Consider the following 24,445-nt stretch of genomic DNA (forward strand, 5'->3'; position numbering starts at 1 on the left):
TCCAAATATCCATCCCATTAGGAGGGTCAATGCCAATGCTTCTCAATTTATGCATCATCTACACACATGTGCATCTCTACATTGAATTATGTGACACCCCATGTGTGCTGCAGCCATTGTGCCACATCTTTCAATGTGTTATAGACAAGCAAATGAAAGAACTTGTTGATAATGTACAGGATGATGGAGGTGGTCTTGTCACAGAGCCTATGGAGTTGGCCAAATACACTCGATCATATAAGAGGCAGGATGGTTGGGACACGTGATGCAATGCTATGCTGAACTTAATGCCGAGGAGATACTCTATTGAAGAAGCCAGGCTCTTGAACCAACTGCTACTGTGGCTTATAAAATGCAGCATCAAGAAGGCCAGAGAGAAGGCTTCTGAGTAGATGGATTCCCAATGGAATCTACATGCGCTTTTGTTAGACAGACAGTATCGTAGATGTCAGCTTGGTTTTTTCAGAAATCTTTTTTTCAAGCTCTTATGAGCTGAAGTGTAAATTTGGGGGCTCTTTCCCCTAAAATCTTAATATTTAAAAAAATATTCCCAGTTTAACAAAGCAAAGTGCTCAAGGTGTTCAACACAAGCCAAAAAGCAACTTGTATAAATTTTCATGTTTTCCATGTAAAAGAAAATTGACAAAAATTTCAAACTAAACTTCAAAACTGTTTTAGAAGTTATTTTTGTCATGAAATCATGGCCACTACTCATAATAACAGGGTGTGTCATTACATCTTTAAAGTTATTTCAGGCTGCTGCTTTTTTCGAAATTGCAATGTTCCTTGAGTTCATAGCTGATCTTGTGACAAGGCTCTGTTATTCGAGTTTTCACTTAGGATCTGGTTGACCAACCCAAAGATTGTGTACATGGGTTGCCCCCCAATAATCCAAACCATTTTCTTAATCAAATTGGAGCAAAAATGTGCGTATTTCCATGGGTCCTAGCTCCACAACCAGCTTTCTTGGATCAAATGCTCTTCCTCTTACACCGGCTGGGTTGCCTCCTGCTTCCACGTGCCACGCAAGTGGGGCCTTCATTTCGGACTTGATCTGATTTGCAGACAAGCTCATTTCTGTGGCATTTGCAATCTGTAAAATAAAGCATTTTTTCAGACTGCAGCAGTATCACCGGGACAAACAAGAGCAAAGTCTGTGGATTGTCCATCCAAAGTGTGCTAAAGTGACTTGAGCAAGAGTATTATACTAGAGTGGCAAAATGTATTCTTTCGGTTTTTCTTTGTGGAGCATAATCTGAATTGAGCATTTGAATGAGACTGATTTTCATTCATGCACAATATTATCTACAGTTTGAATAGGGTTACATTGATATTAATAAAGAAGGGGTTGAATGTTACCTTTCGATCTGAAAAAACCATCTTCAGGTCTACTGATGCAAGTGTAGATAGCTCTTGGTCTTCATCAGCCTGGGGGGGATGTTGCCGAAAATGTCAAAAACATGGTTGACTAAATGGACATGGTGCTCTCAAATATGACATAAATGTGAATTTAAGCAAGAATAATGACGCACAGCTATACAAACTTTCCAGGTCTTACCTCAAAAAGATGAGCTAAGCGAAGAAGCACACCTCCGCCATCAAGCTCCTGCAAAAGTTTTAAGCAATTTGTTTCAGAAACTTCAGTGCACCTGAACGGCAGCTTGCTTTCGTATGAAAATGGAACTATGGGATAGATACTCTGTGTCATCCAACTTTGCAACTTTGTGGACGTGCATGCATGGTGATGCTGAAGATCTTTCCAGGATAGATATAGACCTGAAGTGTGATCAACGCCACATTTTCTGGCAACGAGTATCCAGTAGCCATAGCAGAAAATGAATGACGGAAAGAGCTATGTGAGCCCTTTCCTGTATCCTGCACTCATAGAGGATTTAATTTTAAGATTAAAAGATTAAAACATGCTAAATTCATGATATGCCTGGAAACCAAGAATACCTCTGTAGTGAAGGCTAACAGGAGTGGTGAATAGACTTGTTGACCGACAGATCTTCTCCACCTTGATCCCTTGCTTGCAGGATGTACACTTGCAAAATATTTACCTTGAACCTTTATTTACCAGAGGGTATTAGATACAGCCACAAAATTTCCCATAAGAAATAACCCAACATGTGCATTTTTTTTTTCTTTACTGCAAATACAAGATTTCATCTCTTCTATTATCATGCAACGGTGGTTCTAGCTGTATATGTTTTTTAATGACTCTCTATGGAGTACACTACAGTTAAGTAGGATCGGTTCTAGGCTTCTTGCCTAGAAAAATGAATAATATTTGGAATGTACTGATTGAATAAGCAGAGTAAGATGGATATGCTAACATTGAGATAGAATCAACGCTAGGCATGCAATTGAATACATTTCCACAGCCTGTAACGTTTACAGGCAGGCTGAATGGACATTCAATTCAGGTGTTTTGATAGAGTGATGAATGGTGTGTTTAAAGCTACTTTGGTGGCTCTATACTGTAACTCGATATTGGAGAAGCGCTGTGTATAATGAGACAGCAAAATATAAAATACCGTGTGATCACAGAATCATGAGTTGTTAGCCTCCTTGAATTTCAGTTCAACATTTGAAGAGTTCTAAACATGTACTGCAACAAGTTTATCAAGTTTCGTGGGGTAACGCTATTTTAAAAGGAAGGAAAACCCTTCTCACCATTAAGGCTTCACACGTAGAGCCTGCACAAACTTGTTCTTCCAAAGCCTCTCCCACTCCTCTGCCGTCATCATGCAGCATCAGCCTGCACATGGTGACCATACTTCAGTGTCATATGCCTAACATGATATGAGGCAACCATATTGTGGAATTCAGTTGATGATGGACCTGTGCAGCATAAGCTCTATTTGACCATCGTGGATGCTTGATCCACCTACAGCACGATCTACCAGCACTGAAAACTCATTTTCACTATCCTTTATGTATGCACCAAGGTTTATCTGCATAGAACATTTATGCGAGTCACTCGTGTAAGCAAGCCATTATATCTCATACACATAAAACTCACTGAATAGGAGTAAAAATTCACTGCTGCCACAAGGGGAAAATGAACAAGGGAAAAGAGAGGATAGTATGAAAAGGAAAAAGTGTTGAATTACCTCCAAAATTTTGTTACATACCTCAATGGAAAGGTAAAGCTTAAACATTAAGCTTCTACAAAGATCTAATTTGATGGAAAAGATACAGAAAGGACTATTAAAAAGATAGGACTCACTGGATAGTAGTTGCCTGCAATTGGTTCAGTGACTTGCAAAGGCCAATCTTCTCTGTAGTTTCTTACCTGCATTTAAATTTTGGAAGCATGTCTCTGTTTTAAACATTGCCTAGAGCACAAATGGATACTATGCAAAGAGCAAACTTATGTGCAGCATCAAATGCACCCCCCGCTCCCCCTGTTTCCCCACTCACACCCACCGCCCTCTCAACCTGTGCCTCTTCCCCTAGATACGATTTTTCACAGACATGGTTACCTGATGCCACCCTATCACACGATAGACTGTCTTACAGTGCCACAGACCCACCGAGCAGGGGTGCCAGATGCAGATCTCAGACATGTTTCAGCCATAGCATTTGCATGTGAAACATACAATAGCATGTGTATCTTTCCCAAGGGTTTTGTTTTAATTTTTCATAGTTCAAATTACATATCGTATAAGTTTGCTAGACACCATTGATCTGAGCATGATTTACATTAAGATGCTTGCGTGCACATCCATAGTAGGATCTAGATTGTAAGGTGTGATCTTGTGGACAATTCATTTTTCTACTATGTATTCTAACATGGTACCAGAAGCTAGGACTTGCAGTAGAAGTACATGTTCGATATTTTCCAACACAATCCTTTATGCTGGCCAAGTATGAAGCCCACCAAGCTGTGAGACGGGTGGGGGGGCTCAAAGGACTGCCATAGGGGAGAGAAGAGAGTGGACAAGAGAGGCAAGAGAGCGAAGGGGGGTATAGGATAAGGAAGGAGGGACGACGTGGGCTGGACGGAAGGGGAAAGGGCAGGTTGAGAGAGGAGCAAGGGGTGAACAGGTCGAGAAGTACTTATGGGTCTTTTCAACGAACTTGTATTATTGACTTCTAAACCTTACACCAGGTTTATACGTTAGCTCAACCCATTTAAATTACCCATGCTAACCACTTTAAACTTCCTGATGCGTATCATTGATCTTATAGTGCATCTATGCACTGTCGTGTGCAGGCTCGTGCATGTGTCTGCATGCAATATCCATATGTCTCAATTCAGAAAGCATGAGGAAGTTCTTTTGATCAGTTGATATTTACCTTCTCCCATGATTTACTGGATTTTGAAAGAAGTTTAAGGCTCACTCATACCTTGGTTTTGTTTTTTGAGATTAATATACCTTAGGAAAGTGTAAGGCAAGGGTTTTTCCTCGTACACTCGATGATGTGGTGTGTAAGGTACTTTCGAGGGCTTAAGGGACAAAAACATTCCAGACCATCCACAAACATGCCAAATTTTTGGTTGCATCCTCGATTCAGTAATGTTTGTGCTAAAACTCCGTTGCCGTATCTTGCCAATTATTTTGTTCAGAGATTTACAATGAAGACACATTGCTGCAATAAAAGGCCAAATGCTGGGACTGGTATGCTGGGTCTAGTGAAAAAAGAAACAGAGACTATAAAAGAGCATGAAAGTAGTTGTCATACTCGCTTGATGAAATCCCTGCCATTGGAATCTGTATAGAAGACTCCATTACTGGCTATGGTTGTTGTCAATCGTGTGATGACTTCTTTTCCAATTCCATCTTCAAATGGGATCGGTCCAACCTGATGCAGAAAATATCAAATATGTGTAAATGTTTGCCATTGAGAGCTAAGAATTTTAAAAGATTCTTAGAATTCTGAAACATCTTTAATATCTGTACTAAAATATTTACCATAAACTCAAATTCAGCATGGTCTTGGTCTTTGTAAAGCCTGATCACCTGTATGATTTTAAAAACAGCACTGGTCACAATCTATAGTGCATTTGTTGCAGTTTATTCTGCTATTTATGTTAGCTCAGGCCTACTCCCTGCATGCTTAAACTTACGAAATATCACTTACAGTTAAAATATTACAGTTAAAATATTCCATTTGAAAAATCGATGCATGGTTTTAGAATAGCGAGCTTTACCTGGCTTACCCAAGGACTGAACTCTTGATAGATCTCATCCACCAAAGGGCCTTGTACAACGGTCAAAGGAACCTATCTCAAGTTGCCCAAAAGAATCTTGTTTTATGCGTTGGAATAATGAAGTCAAATTCTCCTTGTCTCAATAATATAGAAAAAAGTATACCTGTGTTGCTACAGGTGTGGGGGGTGCTCCATTTGGAACAAAAATATATGCTCCCGATGCCTTTCAAGAGGTTTAATTTGAAATGTTAGCATCCCGGTAGTGACTCTACAGGTCAAATTTGAATGCTTCCAGAAAAAACTTGAAATGTGAATTTAAAATAGTGCACCTGACCATCAGTGCTGCCGTCATCCGAAGCATACCATAAGAATGATTGCTGGACTGGGATATCTGCCTGTCATACATTAAGATTATCTGAATTACTTTGTCCATGAAAGGGAATCTTTGAGTTAGAATCAATGCTCGAGTATCTGTAAATCCTATATCCAATATTGCCTTAATGCAAGTCCAACACAATTACATATGCCTATGCCCCAATATCGCCTTTATTCAAGTCCAACACAATCACATATGCCTCCATGGACAAACTTCAAAATTCTAGATTTTGTTGCCATGGTTTTACTTTAGAGAGAGCTGTCTCATGTTTATATGCCTCCAAAAATTATATCACATATAAATTCAGGGATATGACTGCCATATATACAACTTTTGAGTATATGTCTCACGCGTATATGACTTGAAAACTCTATCACATATAAATTCAAAGATATTCATGGGGATAAGAGATACTTCAGGCAATTGAATTCCGTTAGAAGAAAACAGGCTAGCTATGTTCGACCTAGCATATATGTGTATCTTGTATGCATCCATATGACATGCAACATCTTGCTGTCCACATCTGCTGATCATAATGTGCTGCTCCATTTATTATTTTCAAGAATTTAGCTTGCATGTGAGTACGTGAAGACTGACACAACACCCTCTCTTAAGATTACAAAAGACATCCAACTTCCAGAATTACAATTAGCCAAACTTTGGAAAGCAAAGAACGGATTTCTTAGATAAAGTCAATCTTCCCGACCATTCATTGTTGAAAGATATATTATGTAGAAGTAGCATTTAACCTACCCCTGTCCGATTATTTTTCATTCGTGTAAGTTGCCCTGTTTCCAATGAAAAGGTCAACTGCAGATTTCCAGATCCAAGTGTCACTGTTCCATACCCAGTGGGACTTTTGACCGATGATATGGGGACTGTACCTGTAGATGCAGAGATGAAGGATGTTTAAACATAAGATCAGGAACATTTTTTTGTAGAATAACAGGTCTCAATGAATTTAGAATATGGAAGGGTATTTGTCTTCTCCCAAATCACCCATGTAAAGGTTTTCTAAATGCTGACCTGTCTTAGGACTTGAGATGAAGTATGAATTGTAACCAAACGCAGGAACAGATGCTTGAAATACAAGCCATGACGTAGCATTACTGGTAGGAGAAACACCCAAGTATGCCTGTGTGTAAAATTGTCTCGCTGTTTTGGTGCGATCAGTGATGAATGGCACAAGTTGCGCTGGGATAATATTGCCTTCTGCATCTGTAACTTCCAGGGCTTTTCCACTGACCTGGTTGTAGTTCAAGTTTTCGTTCAAACATGATCAGGAATGTTCACATACGAGTAGCACTGCTACTCCAACGCATTCTTTCCTTAATCTTAATGACAATGATTTGGTTTGAAATATTCATAGCACATTTTGACATATGATCATTAAGTTTGGAAATATTGCTATGCATTATGACATGAATGAGGATTTCTTCATCCTTTTCAAAAGGCATAATTGTGTTACAGACAAATGTGAAAGCTAGACCATATAGATCGACAGACAGACTATGTCCTTGTGAGACCTTAGGCTCTATCGATCATGTGATCATATTTTATGACAAATGTAAAGTTTTAGATCTTATAGATTGGAAAACAAGAACGTCCTCTGAGATCACCTGTATTGCAACGGTTTTGTCTAGTTCTTTAGGGAGTGTTTATCCAAGTGGAGACTGACCTTAATTTCCAACTGAATTTGTGAAGTGCAACTTCCACAAGTATGTAACAATAGCACAAATACCTTGAAATGTCACTATTTATTATTCTCAGTGAACTTTTATTATGTGATGTACACTATAGGTATTCCAGCTACTAAGAATATTACTTCTAGACCAAATTTATACACACGCACACTTATCACCAGACAATCTTGTACTTACAGGGACACGGACAAAATCGGTTCTGTTCCAGCCAAGTGAATTGTAGGCAATCACGACCTGTTCACAAAGTTGAGTCAGCTTAGATCTCGTTCCTTTAGTTGTAAATTCCAAGATAATGGCATAAGAGAAATTGCAAACTATAAGATGGGCAGTTGTGTTGTTTTGAAAAGATGAGGTTACTGCACCAGAGTTTTGCTGGATAAAATGTTCGATTCTGAGAGAGGGCAGTAGCTGATGTTCAGTAAAGGACACTGCAAACATTTCATAGATGTGTTTTTCATAAAGCCAGGGATGCTCACTAACTTATTGCAAATACCAAAGATAATGATGACAAGAATGAGTTATAAAAAATAGCTCTATTTTAAACGACCTGTTGAAACAGTACATTCGAAGGTTGGCAAGGCCTATATGCTGTTTGAGAGGTTAAGCATGTAAGAGCAGCATCAACCGTATTCAATGCCTGGAAGGAAAAGAAATTAGGTCAGCTGCACTGGGCAAGGGCAGTTTCTTTCCAGTATATTTGATCATCTCTCCAACAATGTTTTGGTTTTACTTATTTATGATCACATGCAAATTAAATTTCAAAAGGGCTTAAATGGTGGACCATGGCTGCGCCGATGTCCAAACGTTTTGCATAGTCATTTGCCACATGTTGTTTTTCAGTGCCACTAACTCCATCGTGATGTTGAACAATTGCTAGGGCTTCTCCTAAGGCCTCTGTGTTAAGACCGGAGTTATTCTTTCCAACTAAAAACTCGAGTTGCCTTGCTGCCTGCCAAAGACGATGGTTTGGTTAGAAAATTCTTAAGCATTGAGCAGTTGAACCTTAACGTTTGTATATTTTGTGAACTTCTATCAAATATTGACTGGGAGGTATATATGGAGGCTTATTTTTGCAGTCCAACTCTACATCATTACTTGGAGGAATTTTCATTAGTCGGGTCTACTCTCAATGCGAATTGGGAAATTTTGTAGGCACTTTGCTATTAATCCACCTTTCCAAGACATTCACCCCATATACATAAGGTCCATTTTATTTCTCACCAAATAGAAACCACTGAGCATGCGGACATAGCCTTTCAAGGCAGCCCGACTTGTGTAGTATCCTGTCCAGTAAGAAGTTGGCCCATCGGCATACCTGTAACAAAGAGCAACCAGTGAGCACATGGAATTATGGCACAGCTTTGCACAATGGAACGAAAAAAACTTGCGCCATGAACATCACTTACGGGAAAAAATCGTCAGTTTTGAGGGGCCAAGTAGCATCAGCTCTATATTTGGAGTCCGTGTAAATAGATGGAGTGGAATAAAATGTATTCACTCTTCCATCCTGGATCATAGAGTCAAAAGTCTTAAACTTAGATTCACATTCCTTTTATCAATTGAAATAAATTAATTTGCCAAAAACAGTAAAGGCAAATTTCTTTAGGCACATTATTGAACACTCAAAATTTAATGGATTGCTTGCTCTAGCATATGACAAATGCATAGCCTTATGACTATGCTGTGTACGCAAGTGCATGTGTGCCTGTGTGTAAATTGGCAAGATATGCATGCTTATGGGAAGTATTAGTGTAATAATGCCAGTTGACATCTTGCAATTAGGGAATAGACATCATCCCTTACCTTCATTTGGAGTGGATCATCTTCTTGGAGAATCCCTCCCCTCCTCTCCTCTCATGATCTCTCCCTCTTTTCCCCACTTCACTCTATCCCTCCACAAATTTTGATGATCACAATCACTGGGCAAGGTGAGTGCCACTCCTCTGGGTGCATGTGACAAGTAGTGGAGGCCACCTCTCCACCATGTTTCTTCAATTCTGGATGGCGTATGGCAGGAATACATCCATGGGACATCGATATCTCCCGCTCAACCACATGGGACGAAGAGGGCCTTCTACACGGACCATTTCCTCCACTTGAACACCCTTACAGATCCATCTTTCCCATGCAATACGGATCACCAAGGGCAAGCTCAGGACCTCATCTCATAGATTTGAAATCGAGGCAGGTGGCGATATTGCAGCCACAAGACACTCATCAGACCTGCCATGGGACATGTACGGCCTACAATCAGAACCATCCAAAGACTTATGCATTCCAGAACTGCTCATCTCCCTCCGCAACAACAAGCTGCATAGCCCTCCATGGTAATCTCTGATGGCCTGCATCTATCAATCTGAAACATTGACCCGTCCAGATAGGTAATGATCTAGAATGAGGCATCTATGTAGAGGGTATCGTAGCATACTATACCAAAATGAAGTTGTGTGGAGTACATCTCTCCCCCATCATATGAGATATTATTTTGACCTATAGTATGTCAAAATCAGTCCACTTGTCCTCTCTGAGATCTACTACCTAAAAAGCTCTTGCAAGGCCGCTGGTCAAACGAGGGAATCAAAGAGAATTTATTTTGTTCTCACATGTTAGAATTGTGCTTGAAAACACTGTCTCTCTAGTCTTAATAAGGATGTGTGTCCTCTAGTCAGGCATGTTTGTGCCACTGGCTTCACCGTAAACTTCGGACCTGTGAAAGTGCACCCTAAATATAAAGGATCTGACTATCCCAACTGCAAGTAAGAAAGTCTCATGTTGGAGATGAGCTTCATTAATGTTGAAGATCATAATTGGTTTTACCAAAGTTGATCTTCATGTCTCATCTCCTACAAAAAGCCTGTAGTGCTGTCAAATGCATATGTACTCTAGAGATCAACACCAGATCATAATTGGTTTTACCAAAGTTGATCTTCATGTCTCGTCTCCTACAAAAAGCCTGTAGTGCTGTCAAATGCATATGTACTCTAGAGATCAACACCAAATCATCTACATATACGAAGATAGATATGACAGACTATGCTAGAGTCGATCCTCGACCTCCTATCTCCAAAGCCAATGGATAAATTTTTTCCATCAAATAGCCAACCATAATAGTCCAGAATTACTTGCATCCATGGGGTCCCTTGCCTTGTGAATGTGGATGATGGTGTTTGTGGTTCAGAAGGTTGAGAAGCCAATGCAAAAGACTTTGTTAAAGACTTTTCCATTCTCGTATATGGGCTGGTTAGGAAAATTATAGTGTGTCCACTGTCTACTTAAGACTAGGATCAGGGCGTGGTGACCTTCTTGTTAGAATATGAAGTCAAAGTGTGAGTTATTTGGAGTGTACTAGATCTCTAGGTGTTTCTAGTGTATTTTAGTAGACACCATTCTACTTTTTATCCTAGAGTGCCACATGTCACTATGGGACTTATCCCATATACATTGTGTGTTTTCTAGAGTGTAGTGTCACACTATATAGTGTTGTACTTGTCTTGAGTCTTTTAAATATCAGTCAACATCAAGCTTTATCTACATATGAGTATTTTGGTTATCATTGCCTTGCACTTGTACTTTCTTTCCATTTTCATTATGCTTTTCATCTTTCCATTCCGTTCCTAGTGTTAGAGTGATGCTCCCCTCTCCACATGTCCCTTCATGTGGTATTAGAGCCTCCGTTCCTAGCCTTTCCCTTTCTCCATAGCTCATTCTAGAGGATGAGGAAGGCCCACAAATGGAAGGCTACTCTCTCCTCTATGATTGAGCTCCCCTTCCCTCCACCCAAGCCTCTCCGAGTGAAGATGATGCATTAGACATGAAGATTTGAGCTCTCCACCAACACTTGGCTTCACCGACATTGAAGATGGAGATGAAGCTGATGTGCCTACCAAAAGTGTTGCCAATGATGCCGGATATCTTCTCCCTATGAGCTGTTGATTCATGACGCACCGTTTCCTACTCTGCCCGAGATTGCTCTACTGCCCACCATTGTGCCCTCTGCCCTACATCTGCCCATTTATCACCAGATTTCTGCTTGTTGTACCTCTACAAATTCCACAATCAACTGAGCTCATTTCATGCAATGTACTTGCAGTAAAATGCTCAGCCAGTCTGCCTCTGACCCCCGGACTGTTGGCAAGAGACTTAGGCGGAAATATGAGCTTGTTCATGTAGGAGTAGAAGCAGGTCATTGGCCCGCAGATGTGCCGCCCATTCGTGAGCAAGGGACGCGCGTGTTTGCTCACTCTCAGCCTACACATCTGTCCCGTATTGCTCATTCTCTGCCTGGGCATCTGCTACGCCCATTCGTGATCTGCCTCTACAGCAAGAACTGCCCAGCATTGAGCAAGCATACAGTCGAAATGTGCAGAACAGCTCCAGAAACCCTAAAAGCCACCTTCCCTAATTTCTGCCCTATTTTGGGATAAAATTTGGGGCTTTTGTGCTCTGAAGGTTCCTAAGAGCTGTGGGCAGACACTCCTTCAAGAAATTTTGAATTCTAGAAAGCCCTAATTTTTTGCTAAGCCCTAATTTTGCAGATTTAGGGCTTTTCTGATTTTTGTATCCCTTCAGCTCTATTGAAGCCCCCAGCATGTAAATCATTTGGGGATTTCCAAATTCATGTAAATTTATCACTATTTTGCCCATTCAATTGGGAATTTTGCCCCATTTGGGCATAAGTGCTCAAATTTGAGCCTCCACCCCGACATTGCTTATTTGATCGATGCTTGAGGTACTTCACATTGATCAACTTTCCAATTGCTCGTGGTACCTAAGCCTCTACATCGACTTTTGGGTGACTCTCACTTCAACACGTTGAGAGTCATGCGGTGATTGCTCCGCGAGTTGTTCCCATGGGCTTCATCGACATCTTCAGGGGGCATTCTTCTCATATACCAGGAAGAATGTGCACATTTGGATGCAACAACTATGCGGAGGACATCTCTTACACAAAGAGATTTTTATTTATGCTATAGCTTGATGTATTTTGGGGTCCTCTGCCCTGGGTAGTCCCCCTAAAACGATATGTATTGAGTTTGGATTTCATTGAGTCTATAAAGGTACTCAGCCTTGGATAGTCCTCCTAAATTGATGTTATTTCACTTCTTGAGTTGTGTGTGGCTTCTTACCCGATTACCATCGTGAAGCCAGGGGGGGATGTGTATTGGACGGAGTTCTTCCATTGGTTGTGGTGTATATTGGAAGAAGTCCTTCCATAGATAGTGGTGAGTGCACTCGATCAGGCCTGGCCAAGTTTTCAAGATGTTGGTGCATTCCCTGGACCAAATTCGTTGGGTCAAGTAGCCACGCTTCATGAGCCTCTGAGCTACTAGGGGTGTACAGCACCGAGTGACTTCATCATGGTCATTAGATGTGGTTTCTCTCCTCTTTTCTCTCACCTTTCCTTCATGGGGGGATGTTAGAATATGAAGTCAAAGTCTGAGTTATCTGGAGTGTACTAGGTCTCTAGGTGGTGTTTCTAGTGTATTTTAGTAGGGTCTCTAGGTGGTGTTTCTAGTGTATTTTAGTAGACACCATTCTACTTTATATCCTAGAGTGCCACATGTCACTATGGGACTTATCCCATATACATTGTGTGTTTTCTAGAGTCTAGTGTTACACTATATAGTGTTGTACTTGTCTTGAGTCTTTTAAATATCAGTCAACATCAAGCTTTATCTACATGTGAGTATTTTGGTTCGCCTTGCACTTGTACTTTCTTTCCATTTTCATTATGCTTTCCATCTTTCCATTCCGTTCCTAGTGTTAAGAGTGATGCTCCCCTCTCCACATGTCCCTTCACTTCTTTCCAAAAGATTCCTAGTGTTAGAGTGATTGCTCCCGTCTCCACATGTCCCTTCACTTCGTTCCAAAAGATTCATCCAAAATTCTTTGGAACTACCATTGTATGAGACAAATTAAGAGCCTTGCTCATGGCTGGTCAGAAAAATGCGGTTTCTTTAGTCCCACCAATCGTCATTACTCTGTCCCGGTTTGTTCTTGATCCAGTGCCCTTGTTTGGTGTCAGAGTGCTAGCATTGCCTCAGCACTTTGCACTTGTCATCATACCACCTATGTAAAGGTACGGACCCTTCAGACGGCTTTCCTATGTTTTTTATTATGTAAGGAAGAAATGTGGCTCTGTGATGTGATGGAATTGGTCAAGAAGAGAGCTTTGGCATCTATGTCAGGTTATTCATCTATGTGCTCTAATAAAGTGGCTACATATATGTGGTCTATGGGGTGGTCGATTTCATATTGTAATATGTGGATGTGTGGTCCTCTATGAATCCTGATGTGTTGGGGAGATCAGAAGGTAGATGGGAATAGTTTGCTCCTCTAAACCTAACCCATTTTGATAGGTCTGCATCCCTAAGTCCTTGCCATATTGTTAAGAATTCTTTTGACTAAAATTTGATGCACTTGGCAGTTTACTCCACTAGAGTAATGAAGGTGTGATTCACAAGGCGCTTGGGGATGCCCAAGGGAGGTGGCTAGGTCCCATCCTTGAAACAAGGAATCAAAATGACCATGGAATAATCACTCACTATTTCTAGCCCGTGGCTTCACCAGAAAGTCAAATTCAATGGGAAAAAGGCAGTACGGAGAAGCTATTAAGGAGTATTAAGTTCTAGATGCTTTACAAGGACCGGCCACTCGCCGTGCTATTTTCAACCAGTGGCCAATACATGAATTGGCCAAGGTTTTTGCACTAACAGGCTTCTTGCCCAAGACACATGAAGAGGCATTAGAGCTACTCATAACTTGGGTGATGAATCAGAGCTCCATTGCAAGTTAAATTTTCTCTATTACTCATGGTTGTAAGACACGTTAAGACACGACACGTTAGACATGCTTCAGACACGAGTGTCTAAAGTGTCTTAAAGATAAGACATGCAAGACACGCCATTGTGGTTATAATAATAAATATTTAATTAATATATGTATAAGTATACAAATGTGCAACTTGCTAGCATAGCTAGCTGCTAGATTCTAGAAGTACAATAAGCTACACTTAAATAATGCAAGAAGAAACAATGCACTTGTACAATGTAGTTAAGAGTCAAGACTCGTCACTCGACTTAAAAGTTAAAGTTAAGACTCACGACTGAAGAGCTTGCAAGTTTTGAGTACTTAAAGGTTTAAACTGACAATTGAATCTTGTCACATGTGACTTGAATGAAAACTGCATCTCGATACATATAATTGAAAGGAAGCTTTCGACTCTCAAGACTCAAATCTCTGAAGATTCATCCTAATCTGAATCTATGAGGTCACTGCCACTGCTAGATCCAAAGTCACCATCAATGATGGCATGGCTAAGTCAAACTCAATGTGTGTTGTTACTCCCCACCCACCCAAAAAAAAAAAAAAACACAGCGTGTCTAAAGGTGTCTTAAGGTAAGACACGTGTCTTAAGTGTCTTAAGTGTATTATGATAAGACACGAGTGTCTTAACAACCATGCTATTACTATCGTTAGTAAATAAAGTAATGAATACGATTGGGGCTTTCTAAAGTTGAGGGTACCATGTCGAAGGGCTAGAGAAGGTGAACATTTCATTCCAAAGGAGCACTAGAAACCACGATTTCAAAATACATGTGTTTTGAAATCAAAGATTGAGGCCCAAAAGCCTATGAAGCATTGAAGGAACCCTACAGAAAGGTGGGATAGTGAGAACTGAACCACATGTCCTACATTCACCAGCATCTTTCGTCACAAAAGCCCATTCGGAATTTAGTTCATCCTGGCAGCAATACATTTGCCCACCTGCTCCCCTGCTTCACCAGCCTGCCCAATTACTTCCATCTCCTCCAGCATGGCCCCACCTGAAGACCAGGCCTTCACATGCTGCTGATTCCAGGCCATACTTGGCCCACACAGAATGGTTCAGCCTGCATCGGCTATCCCCCTAAAAGCAGTCACCATTTAATGCCTCTTGTGATTCGTCTGCTCATACACTCTTCAGCTGCTCCAGAGGTCACGATCAGCTTCATTCCCTGCCTTTGTCATTCTCTGATAAAAGCCTCTGCCTTGAACCTCTGCACCAAGACAGAAGCAGCAACAAACTCCTGAATGTGCAACAATCTTGAGGTCCTCAGTCTAGAACAACCCTCTGCTGAACCAAGAGCCTCTACATCACGTGCATTCCAGCCTTACTGCAAACTCAGCCCATGGGAAAACCTCTCCAGTATATTTCTCCTCTTCTGCCTAAAATACCTGTTATATCACTGCCTGCCAATATGGTCTCCTGCTCTCATGTCTACAAAAGCACTTCTAGCGAATGACTATCCGACCTGCAATTGCAGTAAACAAGCTGCCCTCCTGACTACATGGAAAGCTGCTAGTTATAATAATCAACTAAACTAATCTCACTTCCCTAGGCCCTTGCTGGGTGAGGGTGGTCAGTTAGATGTTGTTTTGATTTTCTGTCTCAACCTAGGTCCTCGTTGGGTAAGGTTGACACTCATCAATTTGTGAAACACAGAATTGTGTACAATATCGCACCATAGAATCTAAAACCAATTATTAACTTGGTCAATGAGCATGAATCACCCATGTCGAGCCCAATCAAAAGTCTTGTACACGCACTTGATCAATCTGTGTGATTGTCTTGGTCCCTAGGCCTGGTTCAGATTAACCCTGAAGGTGGGTTGTGTTGGAATAACGTTACCCTACGGGCAGGGGTCCCCACCTTGGCCCCTCAACCAGTCTCTTATTTTGAGTTTTCTGTGTGGATTTTTATAATTAATGTGTTGGATTAAAGATAAAGTGACATCCACTTTACATAACCAGTCAAGGCCGTCTCACTCTTTCAAGCATAGGAACTTATATGTATACAAAACCTTGAGTCTGTATTAGCGACACATAGCCCAGTGGCCATATTATTGAGCCAAAGATTTGCGGTTGAAGGCTTACATCTTGACAATTCTGTTTCAATCAATAGCTGGGTCTAATCCCCATAGTTGCGTTATAATTGAGTGCATACTAATTCTCTCATTGTATGCTGATTTTTCCCTATCTGAATCCAATCATATGATATAAGAAAAAGGAGGGATTACGTAGTTGGATTTAGATGCTTGATTTTGTAATGCGTCCATTGGCCAGGCCAAAAGACAATTACCATAATTACAAATACCAGGCCTTCATCGTTTCCTTTGGAAGACGTCAAGCAAAATAAGGAATACTACATTATCTGTCCTGCTGCATTAAGAATGCTTAACGTTAAGTCTGCTTTAGCTGATTGTTATAGTTCTTAAAATATTACTGTGGCTCTTGCTTTTGGTTTGGAGCACCGTGTTAGAAGATCACTTGTATCTAGGGGCTCTTCATTGGGAGCTCAAAACTAAAAAATTATGGCTATGTCATTAGATGCGAAGCAAAAATGTTCATGAACTTCAGATAGACTCTAAGAACTTACCAGATTCACATGATGAATGAATCTATCCATCTCTCTGAACCAACTCCTTGCATTCTGATACGTGAAATCATCACCCATAGTGAACATTATATGGTTTGTGCGGTAGTATTGCGACTGGAAAAGGCAAAAGAAACTTAGTATGGAATTTTTGACTGCTTTAACCTGCCTCTTATTTAAGAGGATAGGGTATTGAAGAGACTTGGAGGTATTGACTCTTCAAAAAGAGATGTACACATGTATACCACTCTAGAGTACCTGTTCTTGTGCTGTTGCGACAAAGGTATCCACGCTGTCCTTGACAGTGTAATCAAATAAAAGAGGATCATCCTGCTTTCATAGGACGAATAGTAAGATGCATGTATTATGTCTTAGACAAATTCAGTATACTATTTAAAGATAAATGGATTGAACTTCGTCATACCTGAACCACAATAGACTTCACTCTGCATTTAAACATAAATGGATTGAAAGTGGTCATACCTGAAGTACAATAGTATCCGATCCAGTTTCAAATTCAAATCCATCAGGGGGGCTGTAGTGCTTCAAAAAAACCCCTGTAAAGATCTGAGTCTTTAACCTCAGTTAGATGAAGGCAGAAGCTTTCTTGATGTGCAAAGCACTTTACTGATTGGCAATTGGTAGTAACGACAACATTTTATCAGTCACCCATTGTCTTTTAATTCCCATGGATTCTACACGCATACAGATTTACTGACTCTTGGCAATGCCCTTGAAGTGCAATTGTCTTCTATACCTGTGCAGATGAGCCGAGGGACTTGGATCCTTGCCAGACGACCTCAAGTGAAGTAGTATTCATGCGCTGCTTCCTGTCTTGGTAATCAATTCTTGCAAAATACAACGCATCAAATCCTAACTGCAAAGATCAGAGTCCACATTCACGAGAGTTAACAAATGAATCTCCACTACACAAGTTATAAGCTGAAGAATCCATCAAATGTGGTGTTAATTGGGAGGTTTTTGGTCCTAACTGAAACTGACAAAACATGCACGGTTTTAAGGACTTAAAGAAAGCAAAACAGGATTGAATCAAATTGAAGAAGTAACCTCTGCACCAAGTAGATACGCTTGAACTGCAGAATGCCCAAAGGGATCTATCTGCCAACCGATCCGTGGAGACTTCCCAAATTGCTGTTTGATAAAACGATGCCCAAGAGTCGTTTGATCAATCATGTCAATGTACAGTGGCGTTGCCTCATCGTGCATGCACCAACCACCATTTCTGACAACGGACACAACTGATAATTACTCGTCATGGACAAACCTCGTCTCAAAACGATTCTCTTTCAGCAACAGTACTTCATATTCAAAAAGGGGTCTTGATCATTACACAAATTCAAGCTGGCCATTATCTACTAGTGCTTTTACTATCGCTTGCTTTGCAGGGCTTTGTTCCCTCCACCAACGCTGAAAGAAAGCCTGCAAACATTGATTATCAATAACAACTTTTATGCCAAACAGGTAACGTGGGAAATACTACGTTGCTTCTCGGAAAAAGGTTTTCGACCCAAAATTGCAAGGAATTTATGCCCTTGGAAACTTCTTTACAGCATTAGGCCTCTCAAAAGGGGACATGTACAACACTAAAGCAATAATGGAGCCCAGGCGAAGCATGATTATTACAAGAATATGTACACATGCCAAAACTGGCCGTGATGTTCGAACAGGAAGCCATTGTTCTGGTGGATAACTTGTATTAATTCTAGGTAAGACTCCGGTTATCAAGGGCAGGCGATTAACTCGGATGCATTAAACATGCAAGTGTCAGCACTCCTGTCTGAAGAAAAGTACTATACTTTCTATGCTATATTTCCACTCCGGAAAGCGAAATGCTAAACAAGTTGAGAAATTTCCTGACCACCAAAATGACCCACAAGGTTTGAATTTCCTATGAGCAAAGCAAAAAGTAAGTGCATTGCAATTTCTACGGTATAGTGGCATGTAGTCCAATGAAATTACCGTCGCGACAAGAAGATTAAATTCGTTGAACGAGCGGATGAAGGACGATGAAGTAGGCGCAGGGGCTTGTCGCGCACAGACACACACACACTCTTTCACGAGCCGTCTGACTTGATCTGTGGCTCTAAATTGCTTGGTTTTTCCAGCTCGTTGATAAGGAAAACATATATATGAAAATACAACATGTTTCCGCTCGATGAGTATGAAAACATATGTATATGAAAATACAACATGTTTCCGCTAATTCTGGCTCGATGAGTTGTGTTCCTCTCTTCCGTTATTTCTCTAGCTTCAAGGAGTAAGATACTCTCTACTGTCAAGCACAAGTTTTGCCGCACCAGGAACTGCTTTGTTGTGTGAGAACTGACGGACACGACAGTTAGAGAAGAATACTCACCTGTTCAACATATACGAATTTGCGGTTAGGATCATCTTGTAAGTTCGAAATGACAGTGTCCAAGATCAACTCCACTGCTGCACCCTGTGTAGTAGCACAGTCAGCTGGATACGTTAGGACGCTATACATTTTGTATTTGCTTAAAACTTCTGGCGCGGAGCTATTCCAGGCGATTTAAACCAGCTCTCATTCAGAGTTGGATCCGCGAAAAATTAAAGAAGCACACAGAATTAGATGAGAAATGGGTCCTCGCGATATTGTTCTTAACGACATTGCGAAAGGTAAGTGAACTAGTCGACGCAAATATATGTTCTTGCGAAAATTTGGAGGTGGTAGCTCGCGGGGAGAAACAGGCATGCCGAGCCTCCTTTATTCTAACCGATTATGGTCTGCTTTGATCAAAGCCTTAGCAAGTACCTCACTCGTTTTGAGAAAAGGTCCATTCCATCTAACGATTGCGCTACTAATGTGGAGCTGCACGACATTGCGTTGAAGTGGTGATCGCTTAAAGAATACGACGCAGCTCGATATTGACAAGTAGAATAATTGAGCTCTTGTGCAGTCTTGAATCAGATGCTATGAATATTGATTCTACGAAGGTGAGGGAACGTGAATACGTAAACTGCAATCGATCGAGCGGATAAAATGCGACTAAATTGGAGCTGGAAAGTAGCAGCTTAGCAGCCATGGCGATGACATCTTATGTACGGAAGGACTGAGAAGAGAACTGATGAATGCAGAAAGCAGCTAGGCGCTAATGCCGAGGTGGTAAAGATGCGGATGGATGTACGCACCGCAAGGGAATTGTTCTGGCCAGTGTAGTACTGATCAACGGTCTTGAGCCAACCGACGTCGTCATGGGAATGGGGGACGAGGTGGACGTTGAGTTTATGGGGAACGGGACCAGAGGAAGTGTTGTAGACGATGGCGAGAGTGGAGCTGGGAAGGAGGAGGAGGAGGAGGAGGAGCAAAGAGATGCTTCGCCATAGCCAGTTCTCCATCGCTGCCCAAACAACAAGCTCTCAATCTGCAAACCTTCAAGCTCCAAACTCCATCCTCTAGCTCTCAATCAACCTCTCAATTTCCAAATTTCAATCTCCACACTTCACTCTTCAAGCTCTCCATCTCCAAATTTCCGTCAGAAAGCTCACTCTCCAATGCAAACTTCAATCTGCCAGCTCTCAATCTCCAACTTTCACTCTGCAAACTCCAATTCTCTAGCTTTCAAGCTCTAACAGCAAATTTCAATTGCAAGCTCAATCTCCAGATTTCAATCTGCACGCGAGTCACGCTCCAAATTTCAATCTGCAAGCTCTCACTCTCCAACTTTCAAAAGCCAAGCTCACTGCAAAGCTCTCAAATTTCTGCAAACTTCAATCAGCAACCATCAATGTCTAGCTCTCAGTCTGCAAACTTCAATCAATCTCTAGCTTTCAAGTTCTCAATCTCCAAAATTCTATCTGCAGACTTCAATTTGCAAGCTCGAGAAGGTGAAGCCAATGCCAACTTCAAAGCTCAAGAAGGTGGTGAAGCCATAGCCAAAGCTAGCAAGCTCTCACAGATTTGGAGCTCTGAATGTACAAACTTAAATCTCTCAATCTGCAATTGTCCTGCATGCAAATTTTAAATTCCAGCTGTGCAAACTTAAATCTCTCAACCTGCAATGTCCTGCATGCAAATTCCAAATTCAAGCTGTGAAAAGCAAGAATTGGGGACCCAACACTTGACAGCTATGGCGTGGGATTGCCCGCTCTTTTAAATTTTACATATAGCTTCTTATCTTGATTGCAATCGTACTTTGTTAAAAACAAAAAAACAAAAGGCCGGCTTTTAATGCTAATTAGTGCTTCCTCTAAAATGGGTTGATAGACTAGCGGACTAAGTTTGAGGACAGTTAAGTAATGATAAACTAATCCCTAGGCTAAGTACTCCATCGATTGTATCTACATTTTATGCTTTGATTGTATCTATAAATTTGGCTTCCTTTTGTTTTCATGCTTTGACTCTTTCTATGGAAAAGATGTCTCATCCATTCTTGGAAGGTACGTGAGCCTCGCCTCGCCATTCATGCTTAACATGTGACCTTTTCAACCATGAGCATCCCTCGAACTTTCTAATTCACTAGGGACATATCAAAGACTTCCACTAGTAAAAGCTCTTGCCTATTGAATTATTCCTCCCTTTTCTATCATTCCTCTTAGATTTTTGGTATAACATTCCATGTGCTTACTTAAAACCCCACTGTCATCACTTAAACTTTCAAACCACTAAAGGACCTTACTCTTTGGTGTGACACAATAGATTAATTGTACTCATTTTTCAACCAAATGCTAGTAGGAACATATCAAAGACTTTGAACTTTCTAATTCACTAGGAACATATTAAAGACTTCGACTAGTAAAAGCTCTTGCCTATTGAATTATTCCTCCCTGTTCTATCATCTCTTAGATTTTTGGTATAACATTCCATGTGCTTACGTAAAACCCTACTGTCATCAGTTAAACTTTCAAACCACTAAAGGACCTTACTCTTTGGTGTGACACAATAGATTAATTGTACTCATTTTTCAACTAAATGCTAGTAGGAAAGTTATAGGCAATTCCAAGTAACATAAAATCTTAGCCATAAACAATTCATAGGAATCTTACACTTTGTGACACATGCAAGAATACTTGGGGTGTATACCTTTTTTTTTCGTTACCATTCTACAACGTCCAAAATGGATGGACATTCCAAAGTATCATGTCCTATGCAATTGTGAATGCATTGAACCTCCATTGAAAACATTATTTAATTAGCTAACTAACAAATAATTTTGAGTACTCTAAAGTAATCTCTTGTGAGGTTTAGTCTCTAGTGTATGCACAATGACAACTATTACTCAATTTTAGCTGCTAACGTGTGTCTTCACAACCATACAAAAGCACTTGCCCAACTTTATTATGTCTCTTCCCTCTTGCCCAACTTTATCCTCCCTCGTTAGTGGATCCCTTTTCTATCACCTTCATGAGCATACATACGAAAGACTTGTACTAATAAAAGCTCTTGCCCAACATTTTCCTTATCTTTAATGGATCCCCTTTCTATGGTCTCTCTACTATATTTTTAATCATATTCTATGCACAAGCATGAAACTGTACCATCATAGGTTGATCTTTTAAAATAAACCATTAAAGGGCCTACTCTATGGTGTGAGACAATACATTACATGTATTTAATAAAGATGTAGCCCTTTTAAAACTCAATGCTATCTTTTATACAAGTGTTTTTTAATTCATGGGAAGGTATTAAAGACCTTGAGTGGGTCACATTCCAAGTAAATATGATTTCAATTATAAGAAATTCATAAGAATTTTGCATTTTGTGACAAATCGAGGCATACTTGGGGTATGCAAACGTGCTAACTATTCTTTTATTTAATTGGTTGTATGGAGCCCAAAATGGATGGACATTCCAAAATACATGCCTACTCACATGCAATTGTGATGCATTGAACACATTATAATTCAAAAAACTATTTAAGTAATAGAATACTCGATAAGACTATCTAGTGAGGTTTAGTTTCTAGATATGCATAATGACAGCTGTCACCCGATTTTAGAGTATTTTGTCGGTGATAATTGAAGGATGAGGAAAATTTATTTGCAAAATTTTTCTTCAAGGTGATGTTGTATTGTGAAGTCGATATGCCTACTTCTTCGGACCAATGTTTTCTTTAGTACTTTTTGTATTTAAAAATATATTCAATTTCAAATTGCTTACAAACATTTAAAACACAAAAATCCTCTGAAACATTTCTAAATGATTTAAAATCATTAAAAAATATTATATCACCAAAATTGCATTTTTTGCACTAGCTACATGGAATCGATTAACCGGTGGTATACCGCATGATATATTAAAAAGACCACATGATATATGCATTAGTGTACCATGTAATGTTTTTGATGTACCACGTGGTGTTTTGATACATCACATGATATCTTATACCTTGCATGGCTACTGCATTTCTACCACATGGTAAATTATACCATTTGGCTTTTTGCAATTGATTGATTGATTTTATCACATGTTAACATTGACATACCGCACGTTCAATTATTGCAAAATCTATGAAAATCCATTCTATCCACATTCGCCACATAAAGTCGTCGATCCAATGTTTGTTGCTTCAAATGTGTTGTCTTCCTCTAGTGAGTTTCCTATGGATTTTTATGTTTGTGGGTGTCAGTCAGAGCTGGGTGTGTGGCTCATAATTACAAGCTTGATCACCCCATCTTAATTAGCATGTAAATACACACACACACCCTTATATTCTCACCCTACCCCCGTCACTTTGTTATTACTATTTTTTTTAATTAATTAATTTTTTACTTTTTATTTAAATTTTATCTTTTATTTAATTTTTAATAATGGCCTTTTTAAACAGTTCTTTTTCTTTTTTTTTCTCTTAAAATTCCTTATAATTTTCTTGTAGTTTTTTCTAATTTTACTTTGTGGTTTATAATTTTTTAATTTTTACCTTTTTTTCCTCATCTCCTAAATGTTTATTTCCTTTGTTAATTTTCTTAAATTTCCTTCAATATTTCTTTCTTTCTTTTTTTACTTTTACACAAAGAAAATCTTAAAAACTTCCTAGCTTTGTTATTTATTGCTCTAAATGTCTTATTATGTTTTTTCTACTAACTTTTTCCTCAACCTCACCCTTATTAAAATTCTACTACCCTACACGGCCCTTAAAACTACATATTTTCTAAAAAATCTCCCCCCCACTACGCTTTAATTCCTTGCCTCCCCAATTTCTGTATGCCTCCCTAATTCCCTTATTACTTACCTATTACTTATTACTTATTACATGTGTACTTATTACTTTTTCATTTCTTGTTTATTATCCTAAAATTCCGTCTACGACGGGTTAAAGACCCGCTCCGCTGGGTCTCAAAGTGAGATTTTAAAATGTTTGTAATTTCTAGCAATAGAATTTCAAGTTTCAAAATCCTCCAGCATATGCTCAGTTTTACTGAACTATTCAGTTAGAAGAGAGGCAAAGCATTCGCACAACACCCACCCCCCTTCTTGCACACACACAAATGCTCTCTCTCTCTCTCTCTCTCTCTCTCTCTCTCTCTCTCTCTCTCTCTTCCTTTGATTGTGTCCCTCATGATGCACACGCACATGCACTAATCTCTCTCTCTCTCTCTCTCTCTCTCTCTCTCTATCTATCTATATATATATATATATATATATCTCCATTGTAAGTTTGCTAGAATTCTCGGTCAAAGCAAGCAACATCTCAGTTTGTCAAAGGAAAATAAGAGTTCTATGTTGGCAATAATCCATGCACTATCTTAGAACATAATAACGATTGACGCAAAAGGAATGACAACCAAAAAGAGAAATAGCAATTCTATGT

At 39.9% G+C, this 24,445-nt stretch overlaps 1 protein-coding gene across 1 annotated transcript; it reads right to left on the reverse strand.

Moving 5' to 3' along the window:
- Positions 1 to 647: 647 nt before the first annotated feature.
- LOC147890465 (alpha-mannosidase-like) lies at positions 648 to 20,033 on the reverse strand. The gene is made up of 30 exons (XM_087390298.1): positions 19,827 to 20,033; positions 19,450 to 19,608; positions 19,033 to 19,116; positions 18,007 to 18,095; positions 17,724 to 17,898; positions 17,413 to 17,532; positions 17,139 to 17,222; positions 16,914 to 16,985; positions 16,659 to 16,772; positions 8,647 to 8,747; positions 8,462 to 8,555; positions 8,022 to 8,189; positions 7,788 to 7,877; positions 7,603 to 7,668; positions 7,418 to 7,474; positions 6,564 to 6,783; positions 6,291 to 6,421; positions 5,491 to 5,556; positions 5,325 to 5,384; positions 5,162 to 5,233; positions 4,923 to 4,970; positions 4,693 to 4,812; positions 3,233 to 3,298; positions 2,845 to 2,957; positions 2,677 to 2,761; positions 1,957 to 2,067; positions 1,777 to 1,875; positions 1,559 to 1,606; positions 1,360 to 1,428; positions 648 to 1,093 (listed from the first exon to the last, which is right to left on the reverse strand). Exons 1-30 carry the CDS (start codon positions 20,031 to 20,033, stop codon positions 905 to 907), a joined length of 3,177 nt encoding a protein of 1,058 aa, XP_087246424.1. The 3' UTR covers positions 648 to 904.
- Positions 20,034 to 24,445: the final 4,412 nt, after the last annotated feature.

The sequence above is a fragment of the Dipteris shenzhenensis genome, chromosome 19, assembly GCF_047967505.1.
Source record: "Dipteris shenzhenensis isolate YYH24624 ecotype China chromosome 19, Dip_SZ_1.0, whole genome shotgun sequence".
NCBI classification, from domain to species: Eukaryota; Viridiplantae; Streptophyta; class Polypodiopsida; order Gleicheniales; family Dipteridaceae; genus Dipteris; species Dipteris shenzhenensis.

Excerpts from the sequence above, each read along its gene's own strand:
- LOC147890465 (XM_087390298.1), bottom strand. The coding sequence starts at position 20,033 with ATGGAGAACTGGCTATGGCGAAGCATCTCTTTGCTCCTCCTCCTCCTC. Across the intron at positions 5,557-6,290 it reads TGAAAAATAATCGGACAGGG|GCAGATATCCCAGTCCAGCA; the intron begins GTAGGTTAAATG and ends AATGTATGACAG. Across the intron at positions 1,876-1,956 it reads TGTTAGCCTTCACTACAGAG|GATACAGGAAAGGGCTCACA; the intron begins GTATTCTTGGTT and ends CTATGAGTGCAG.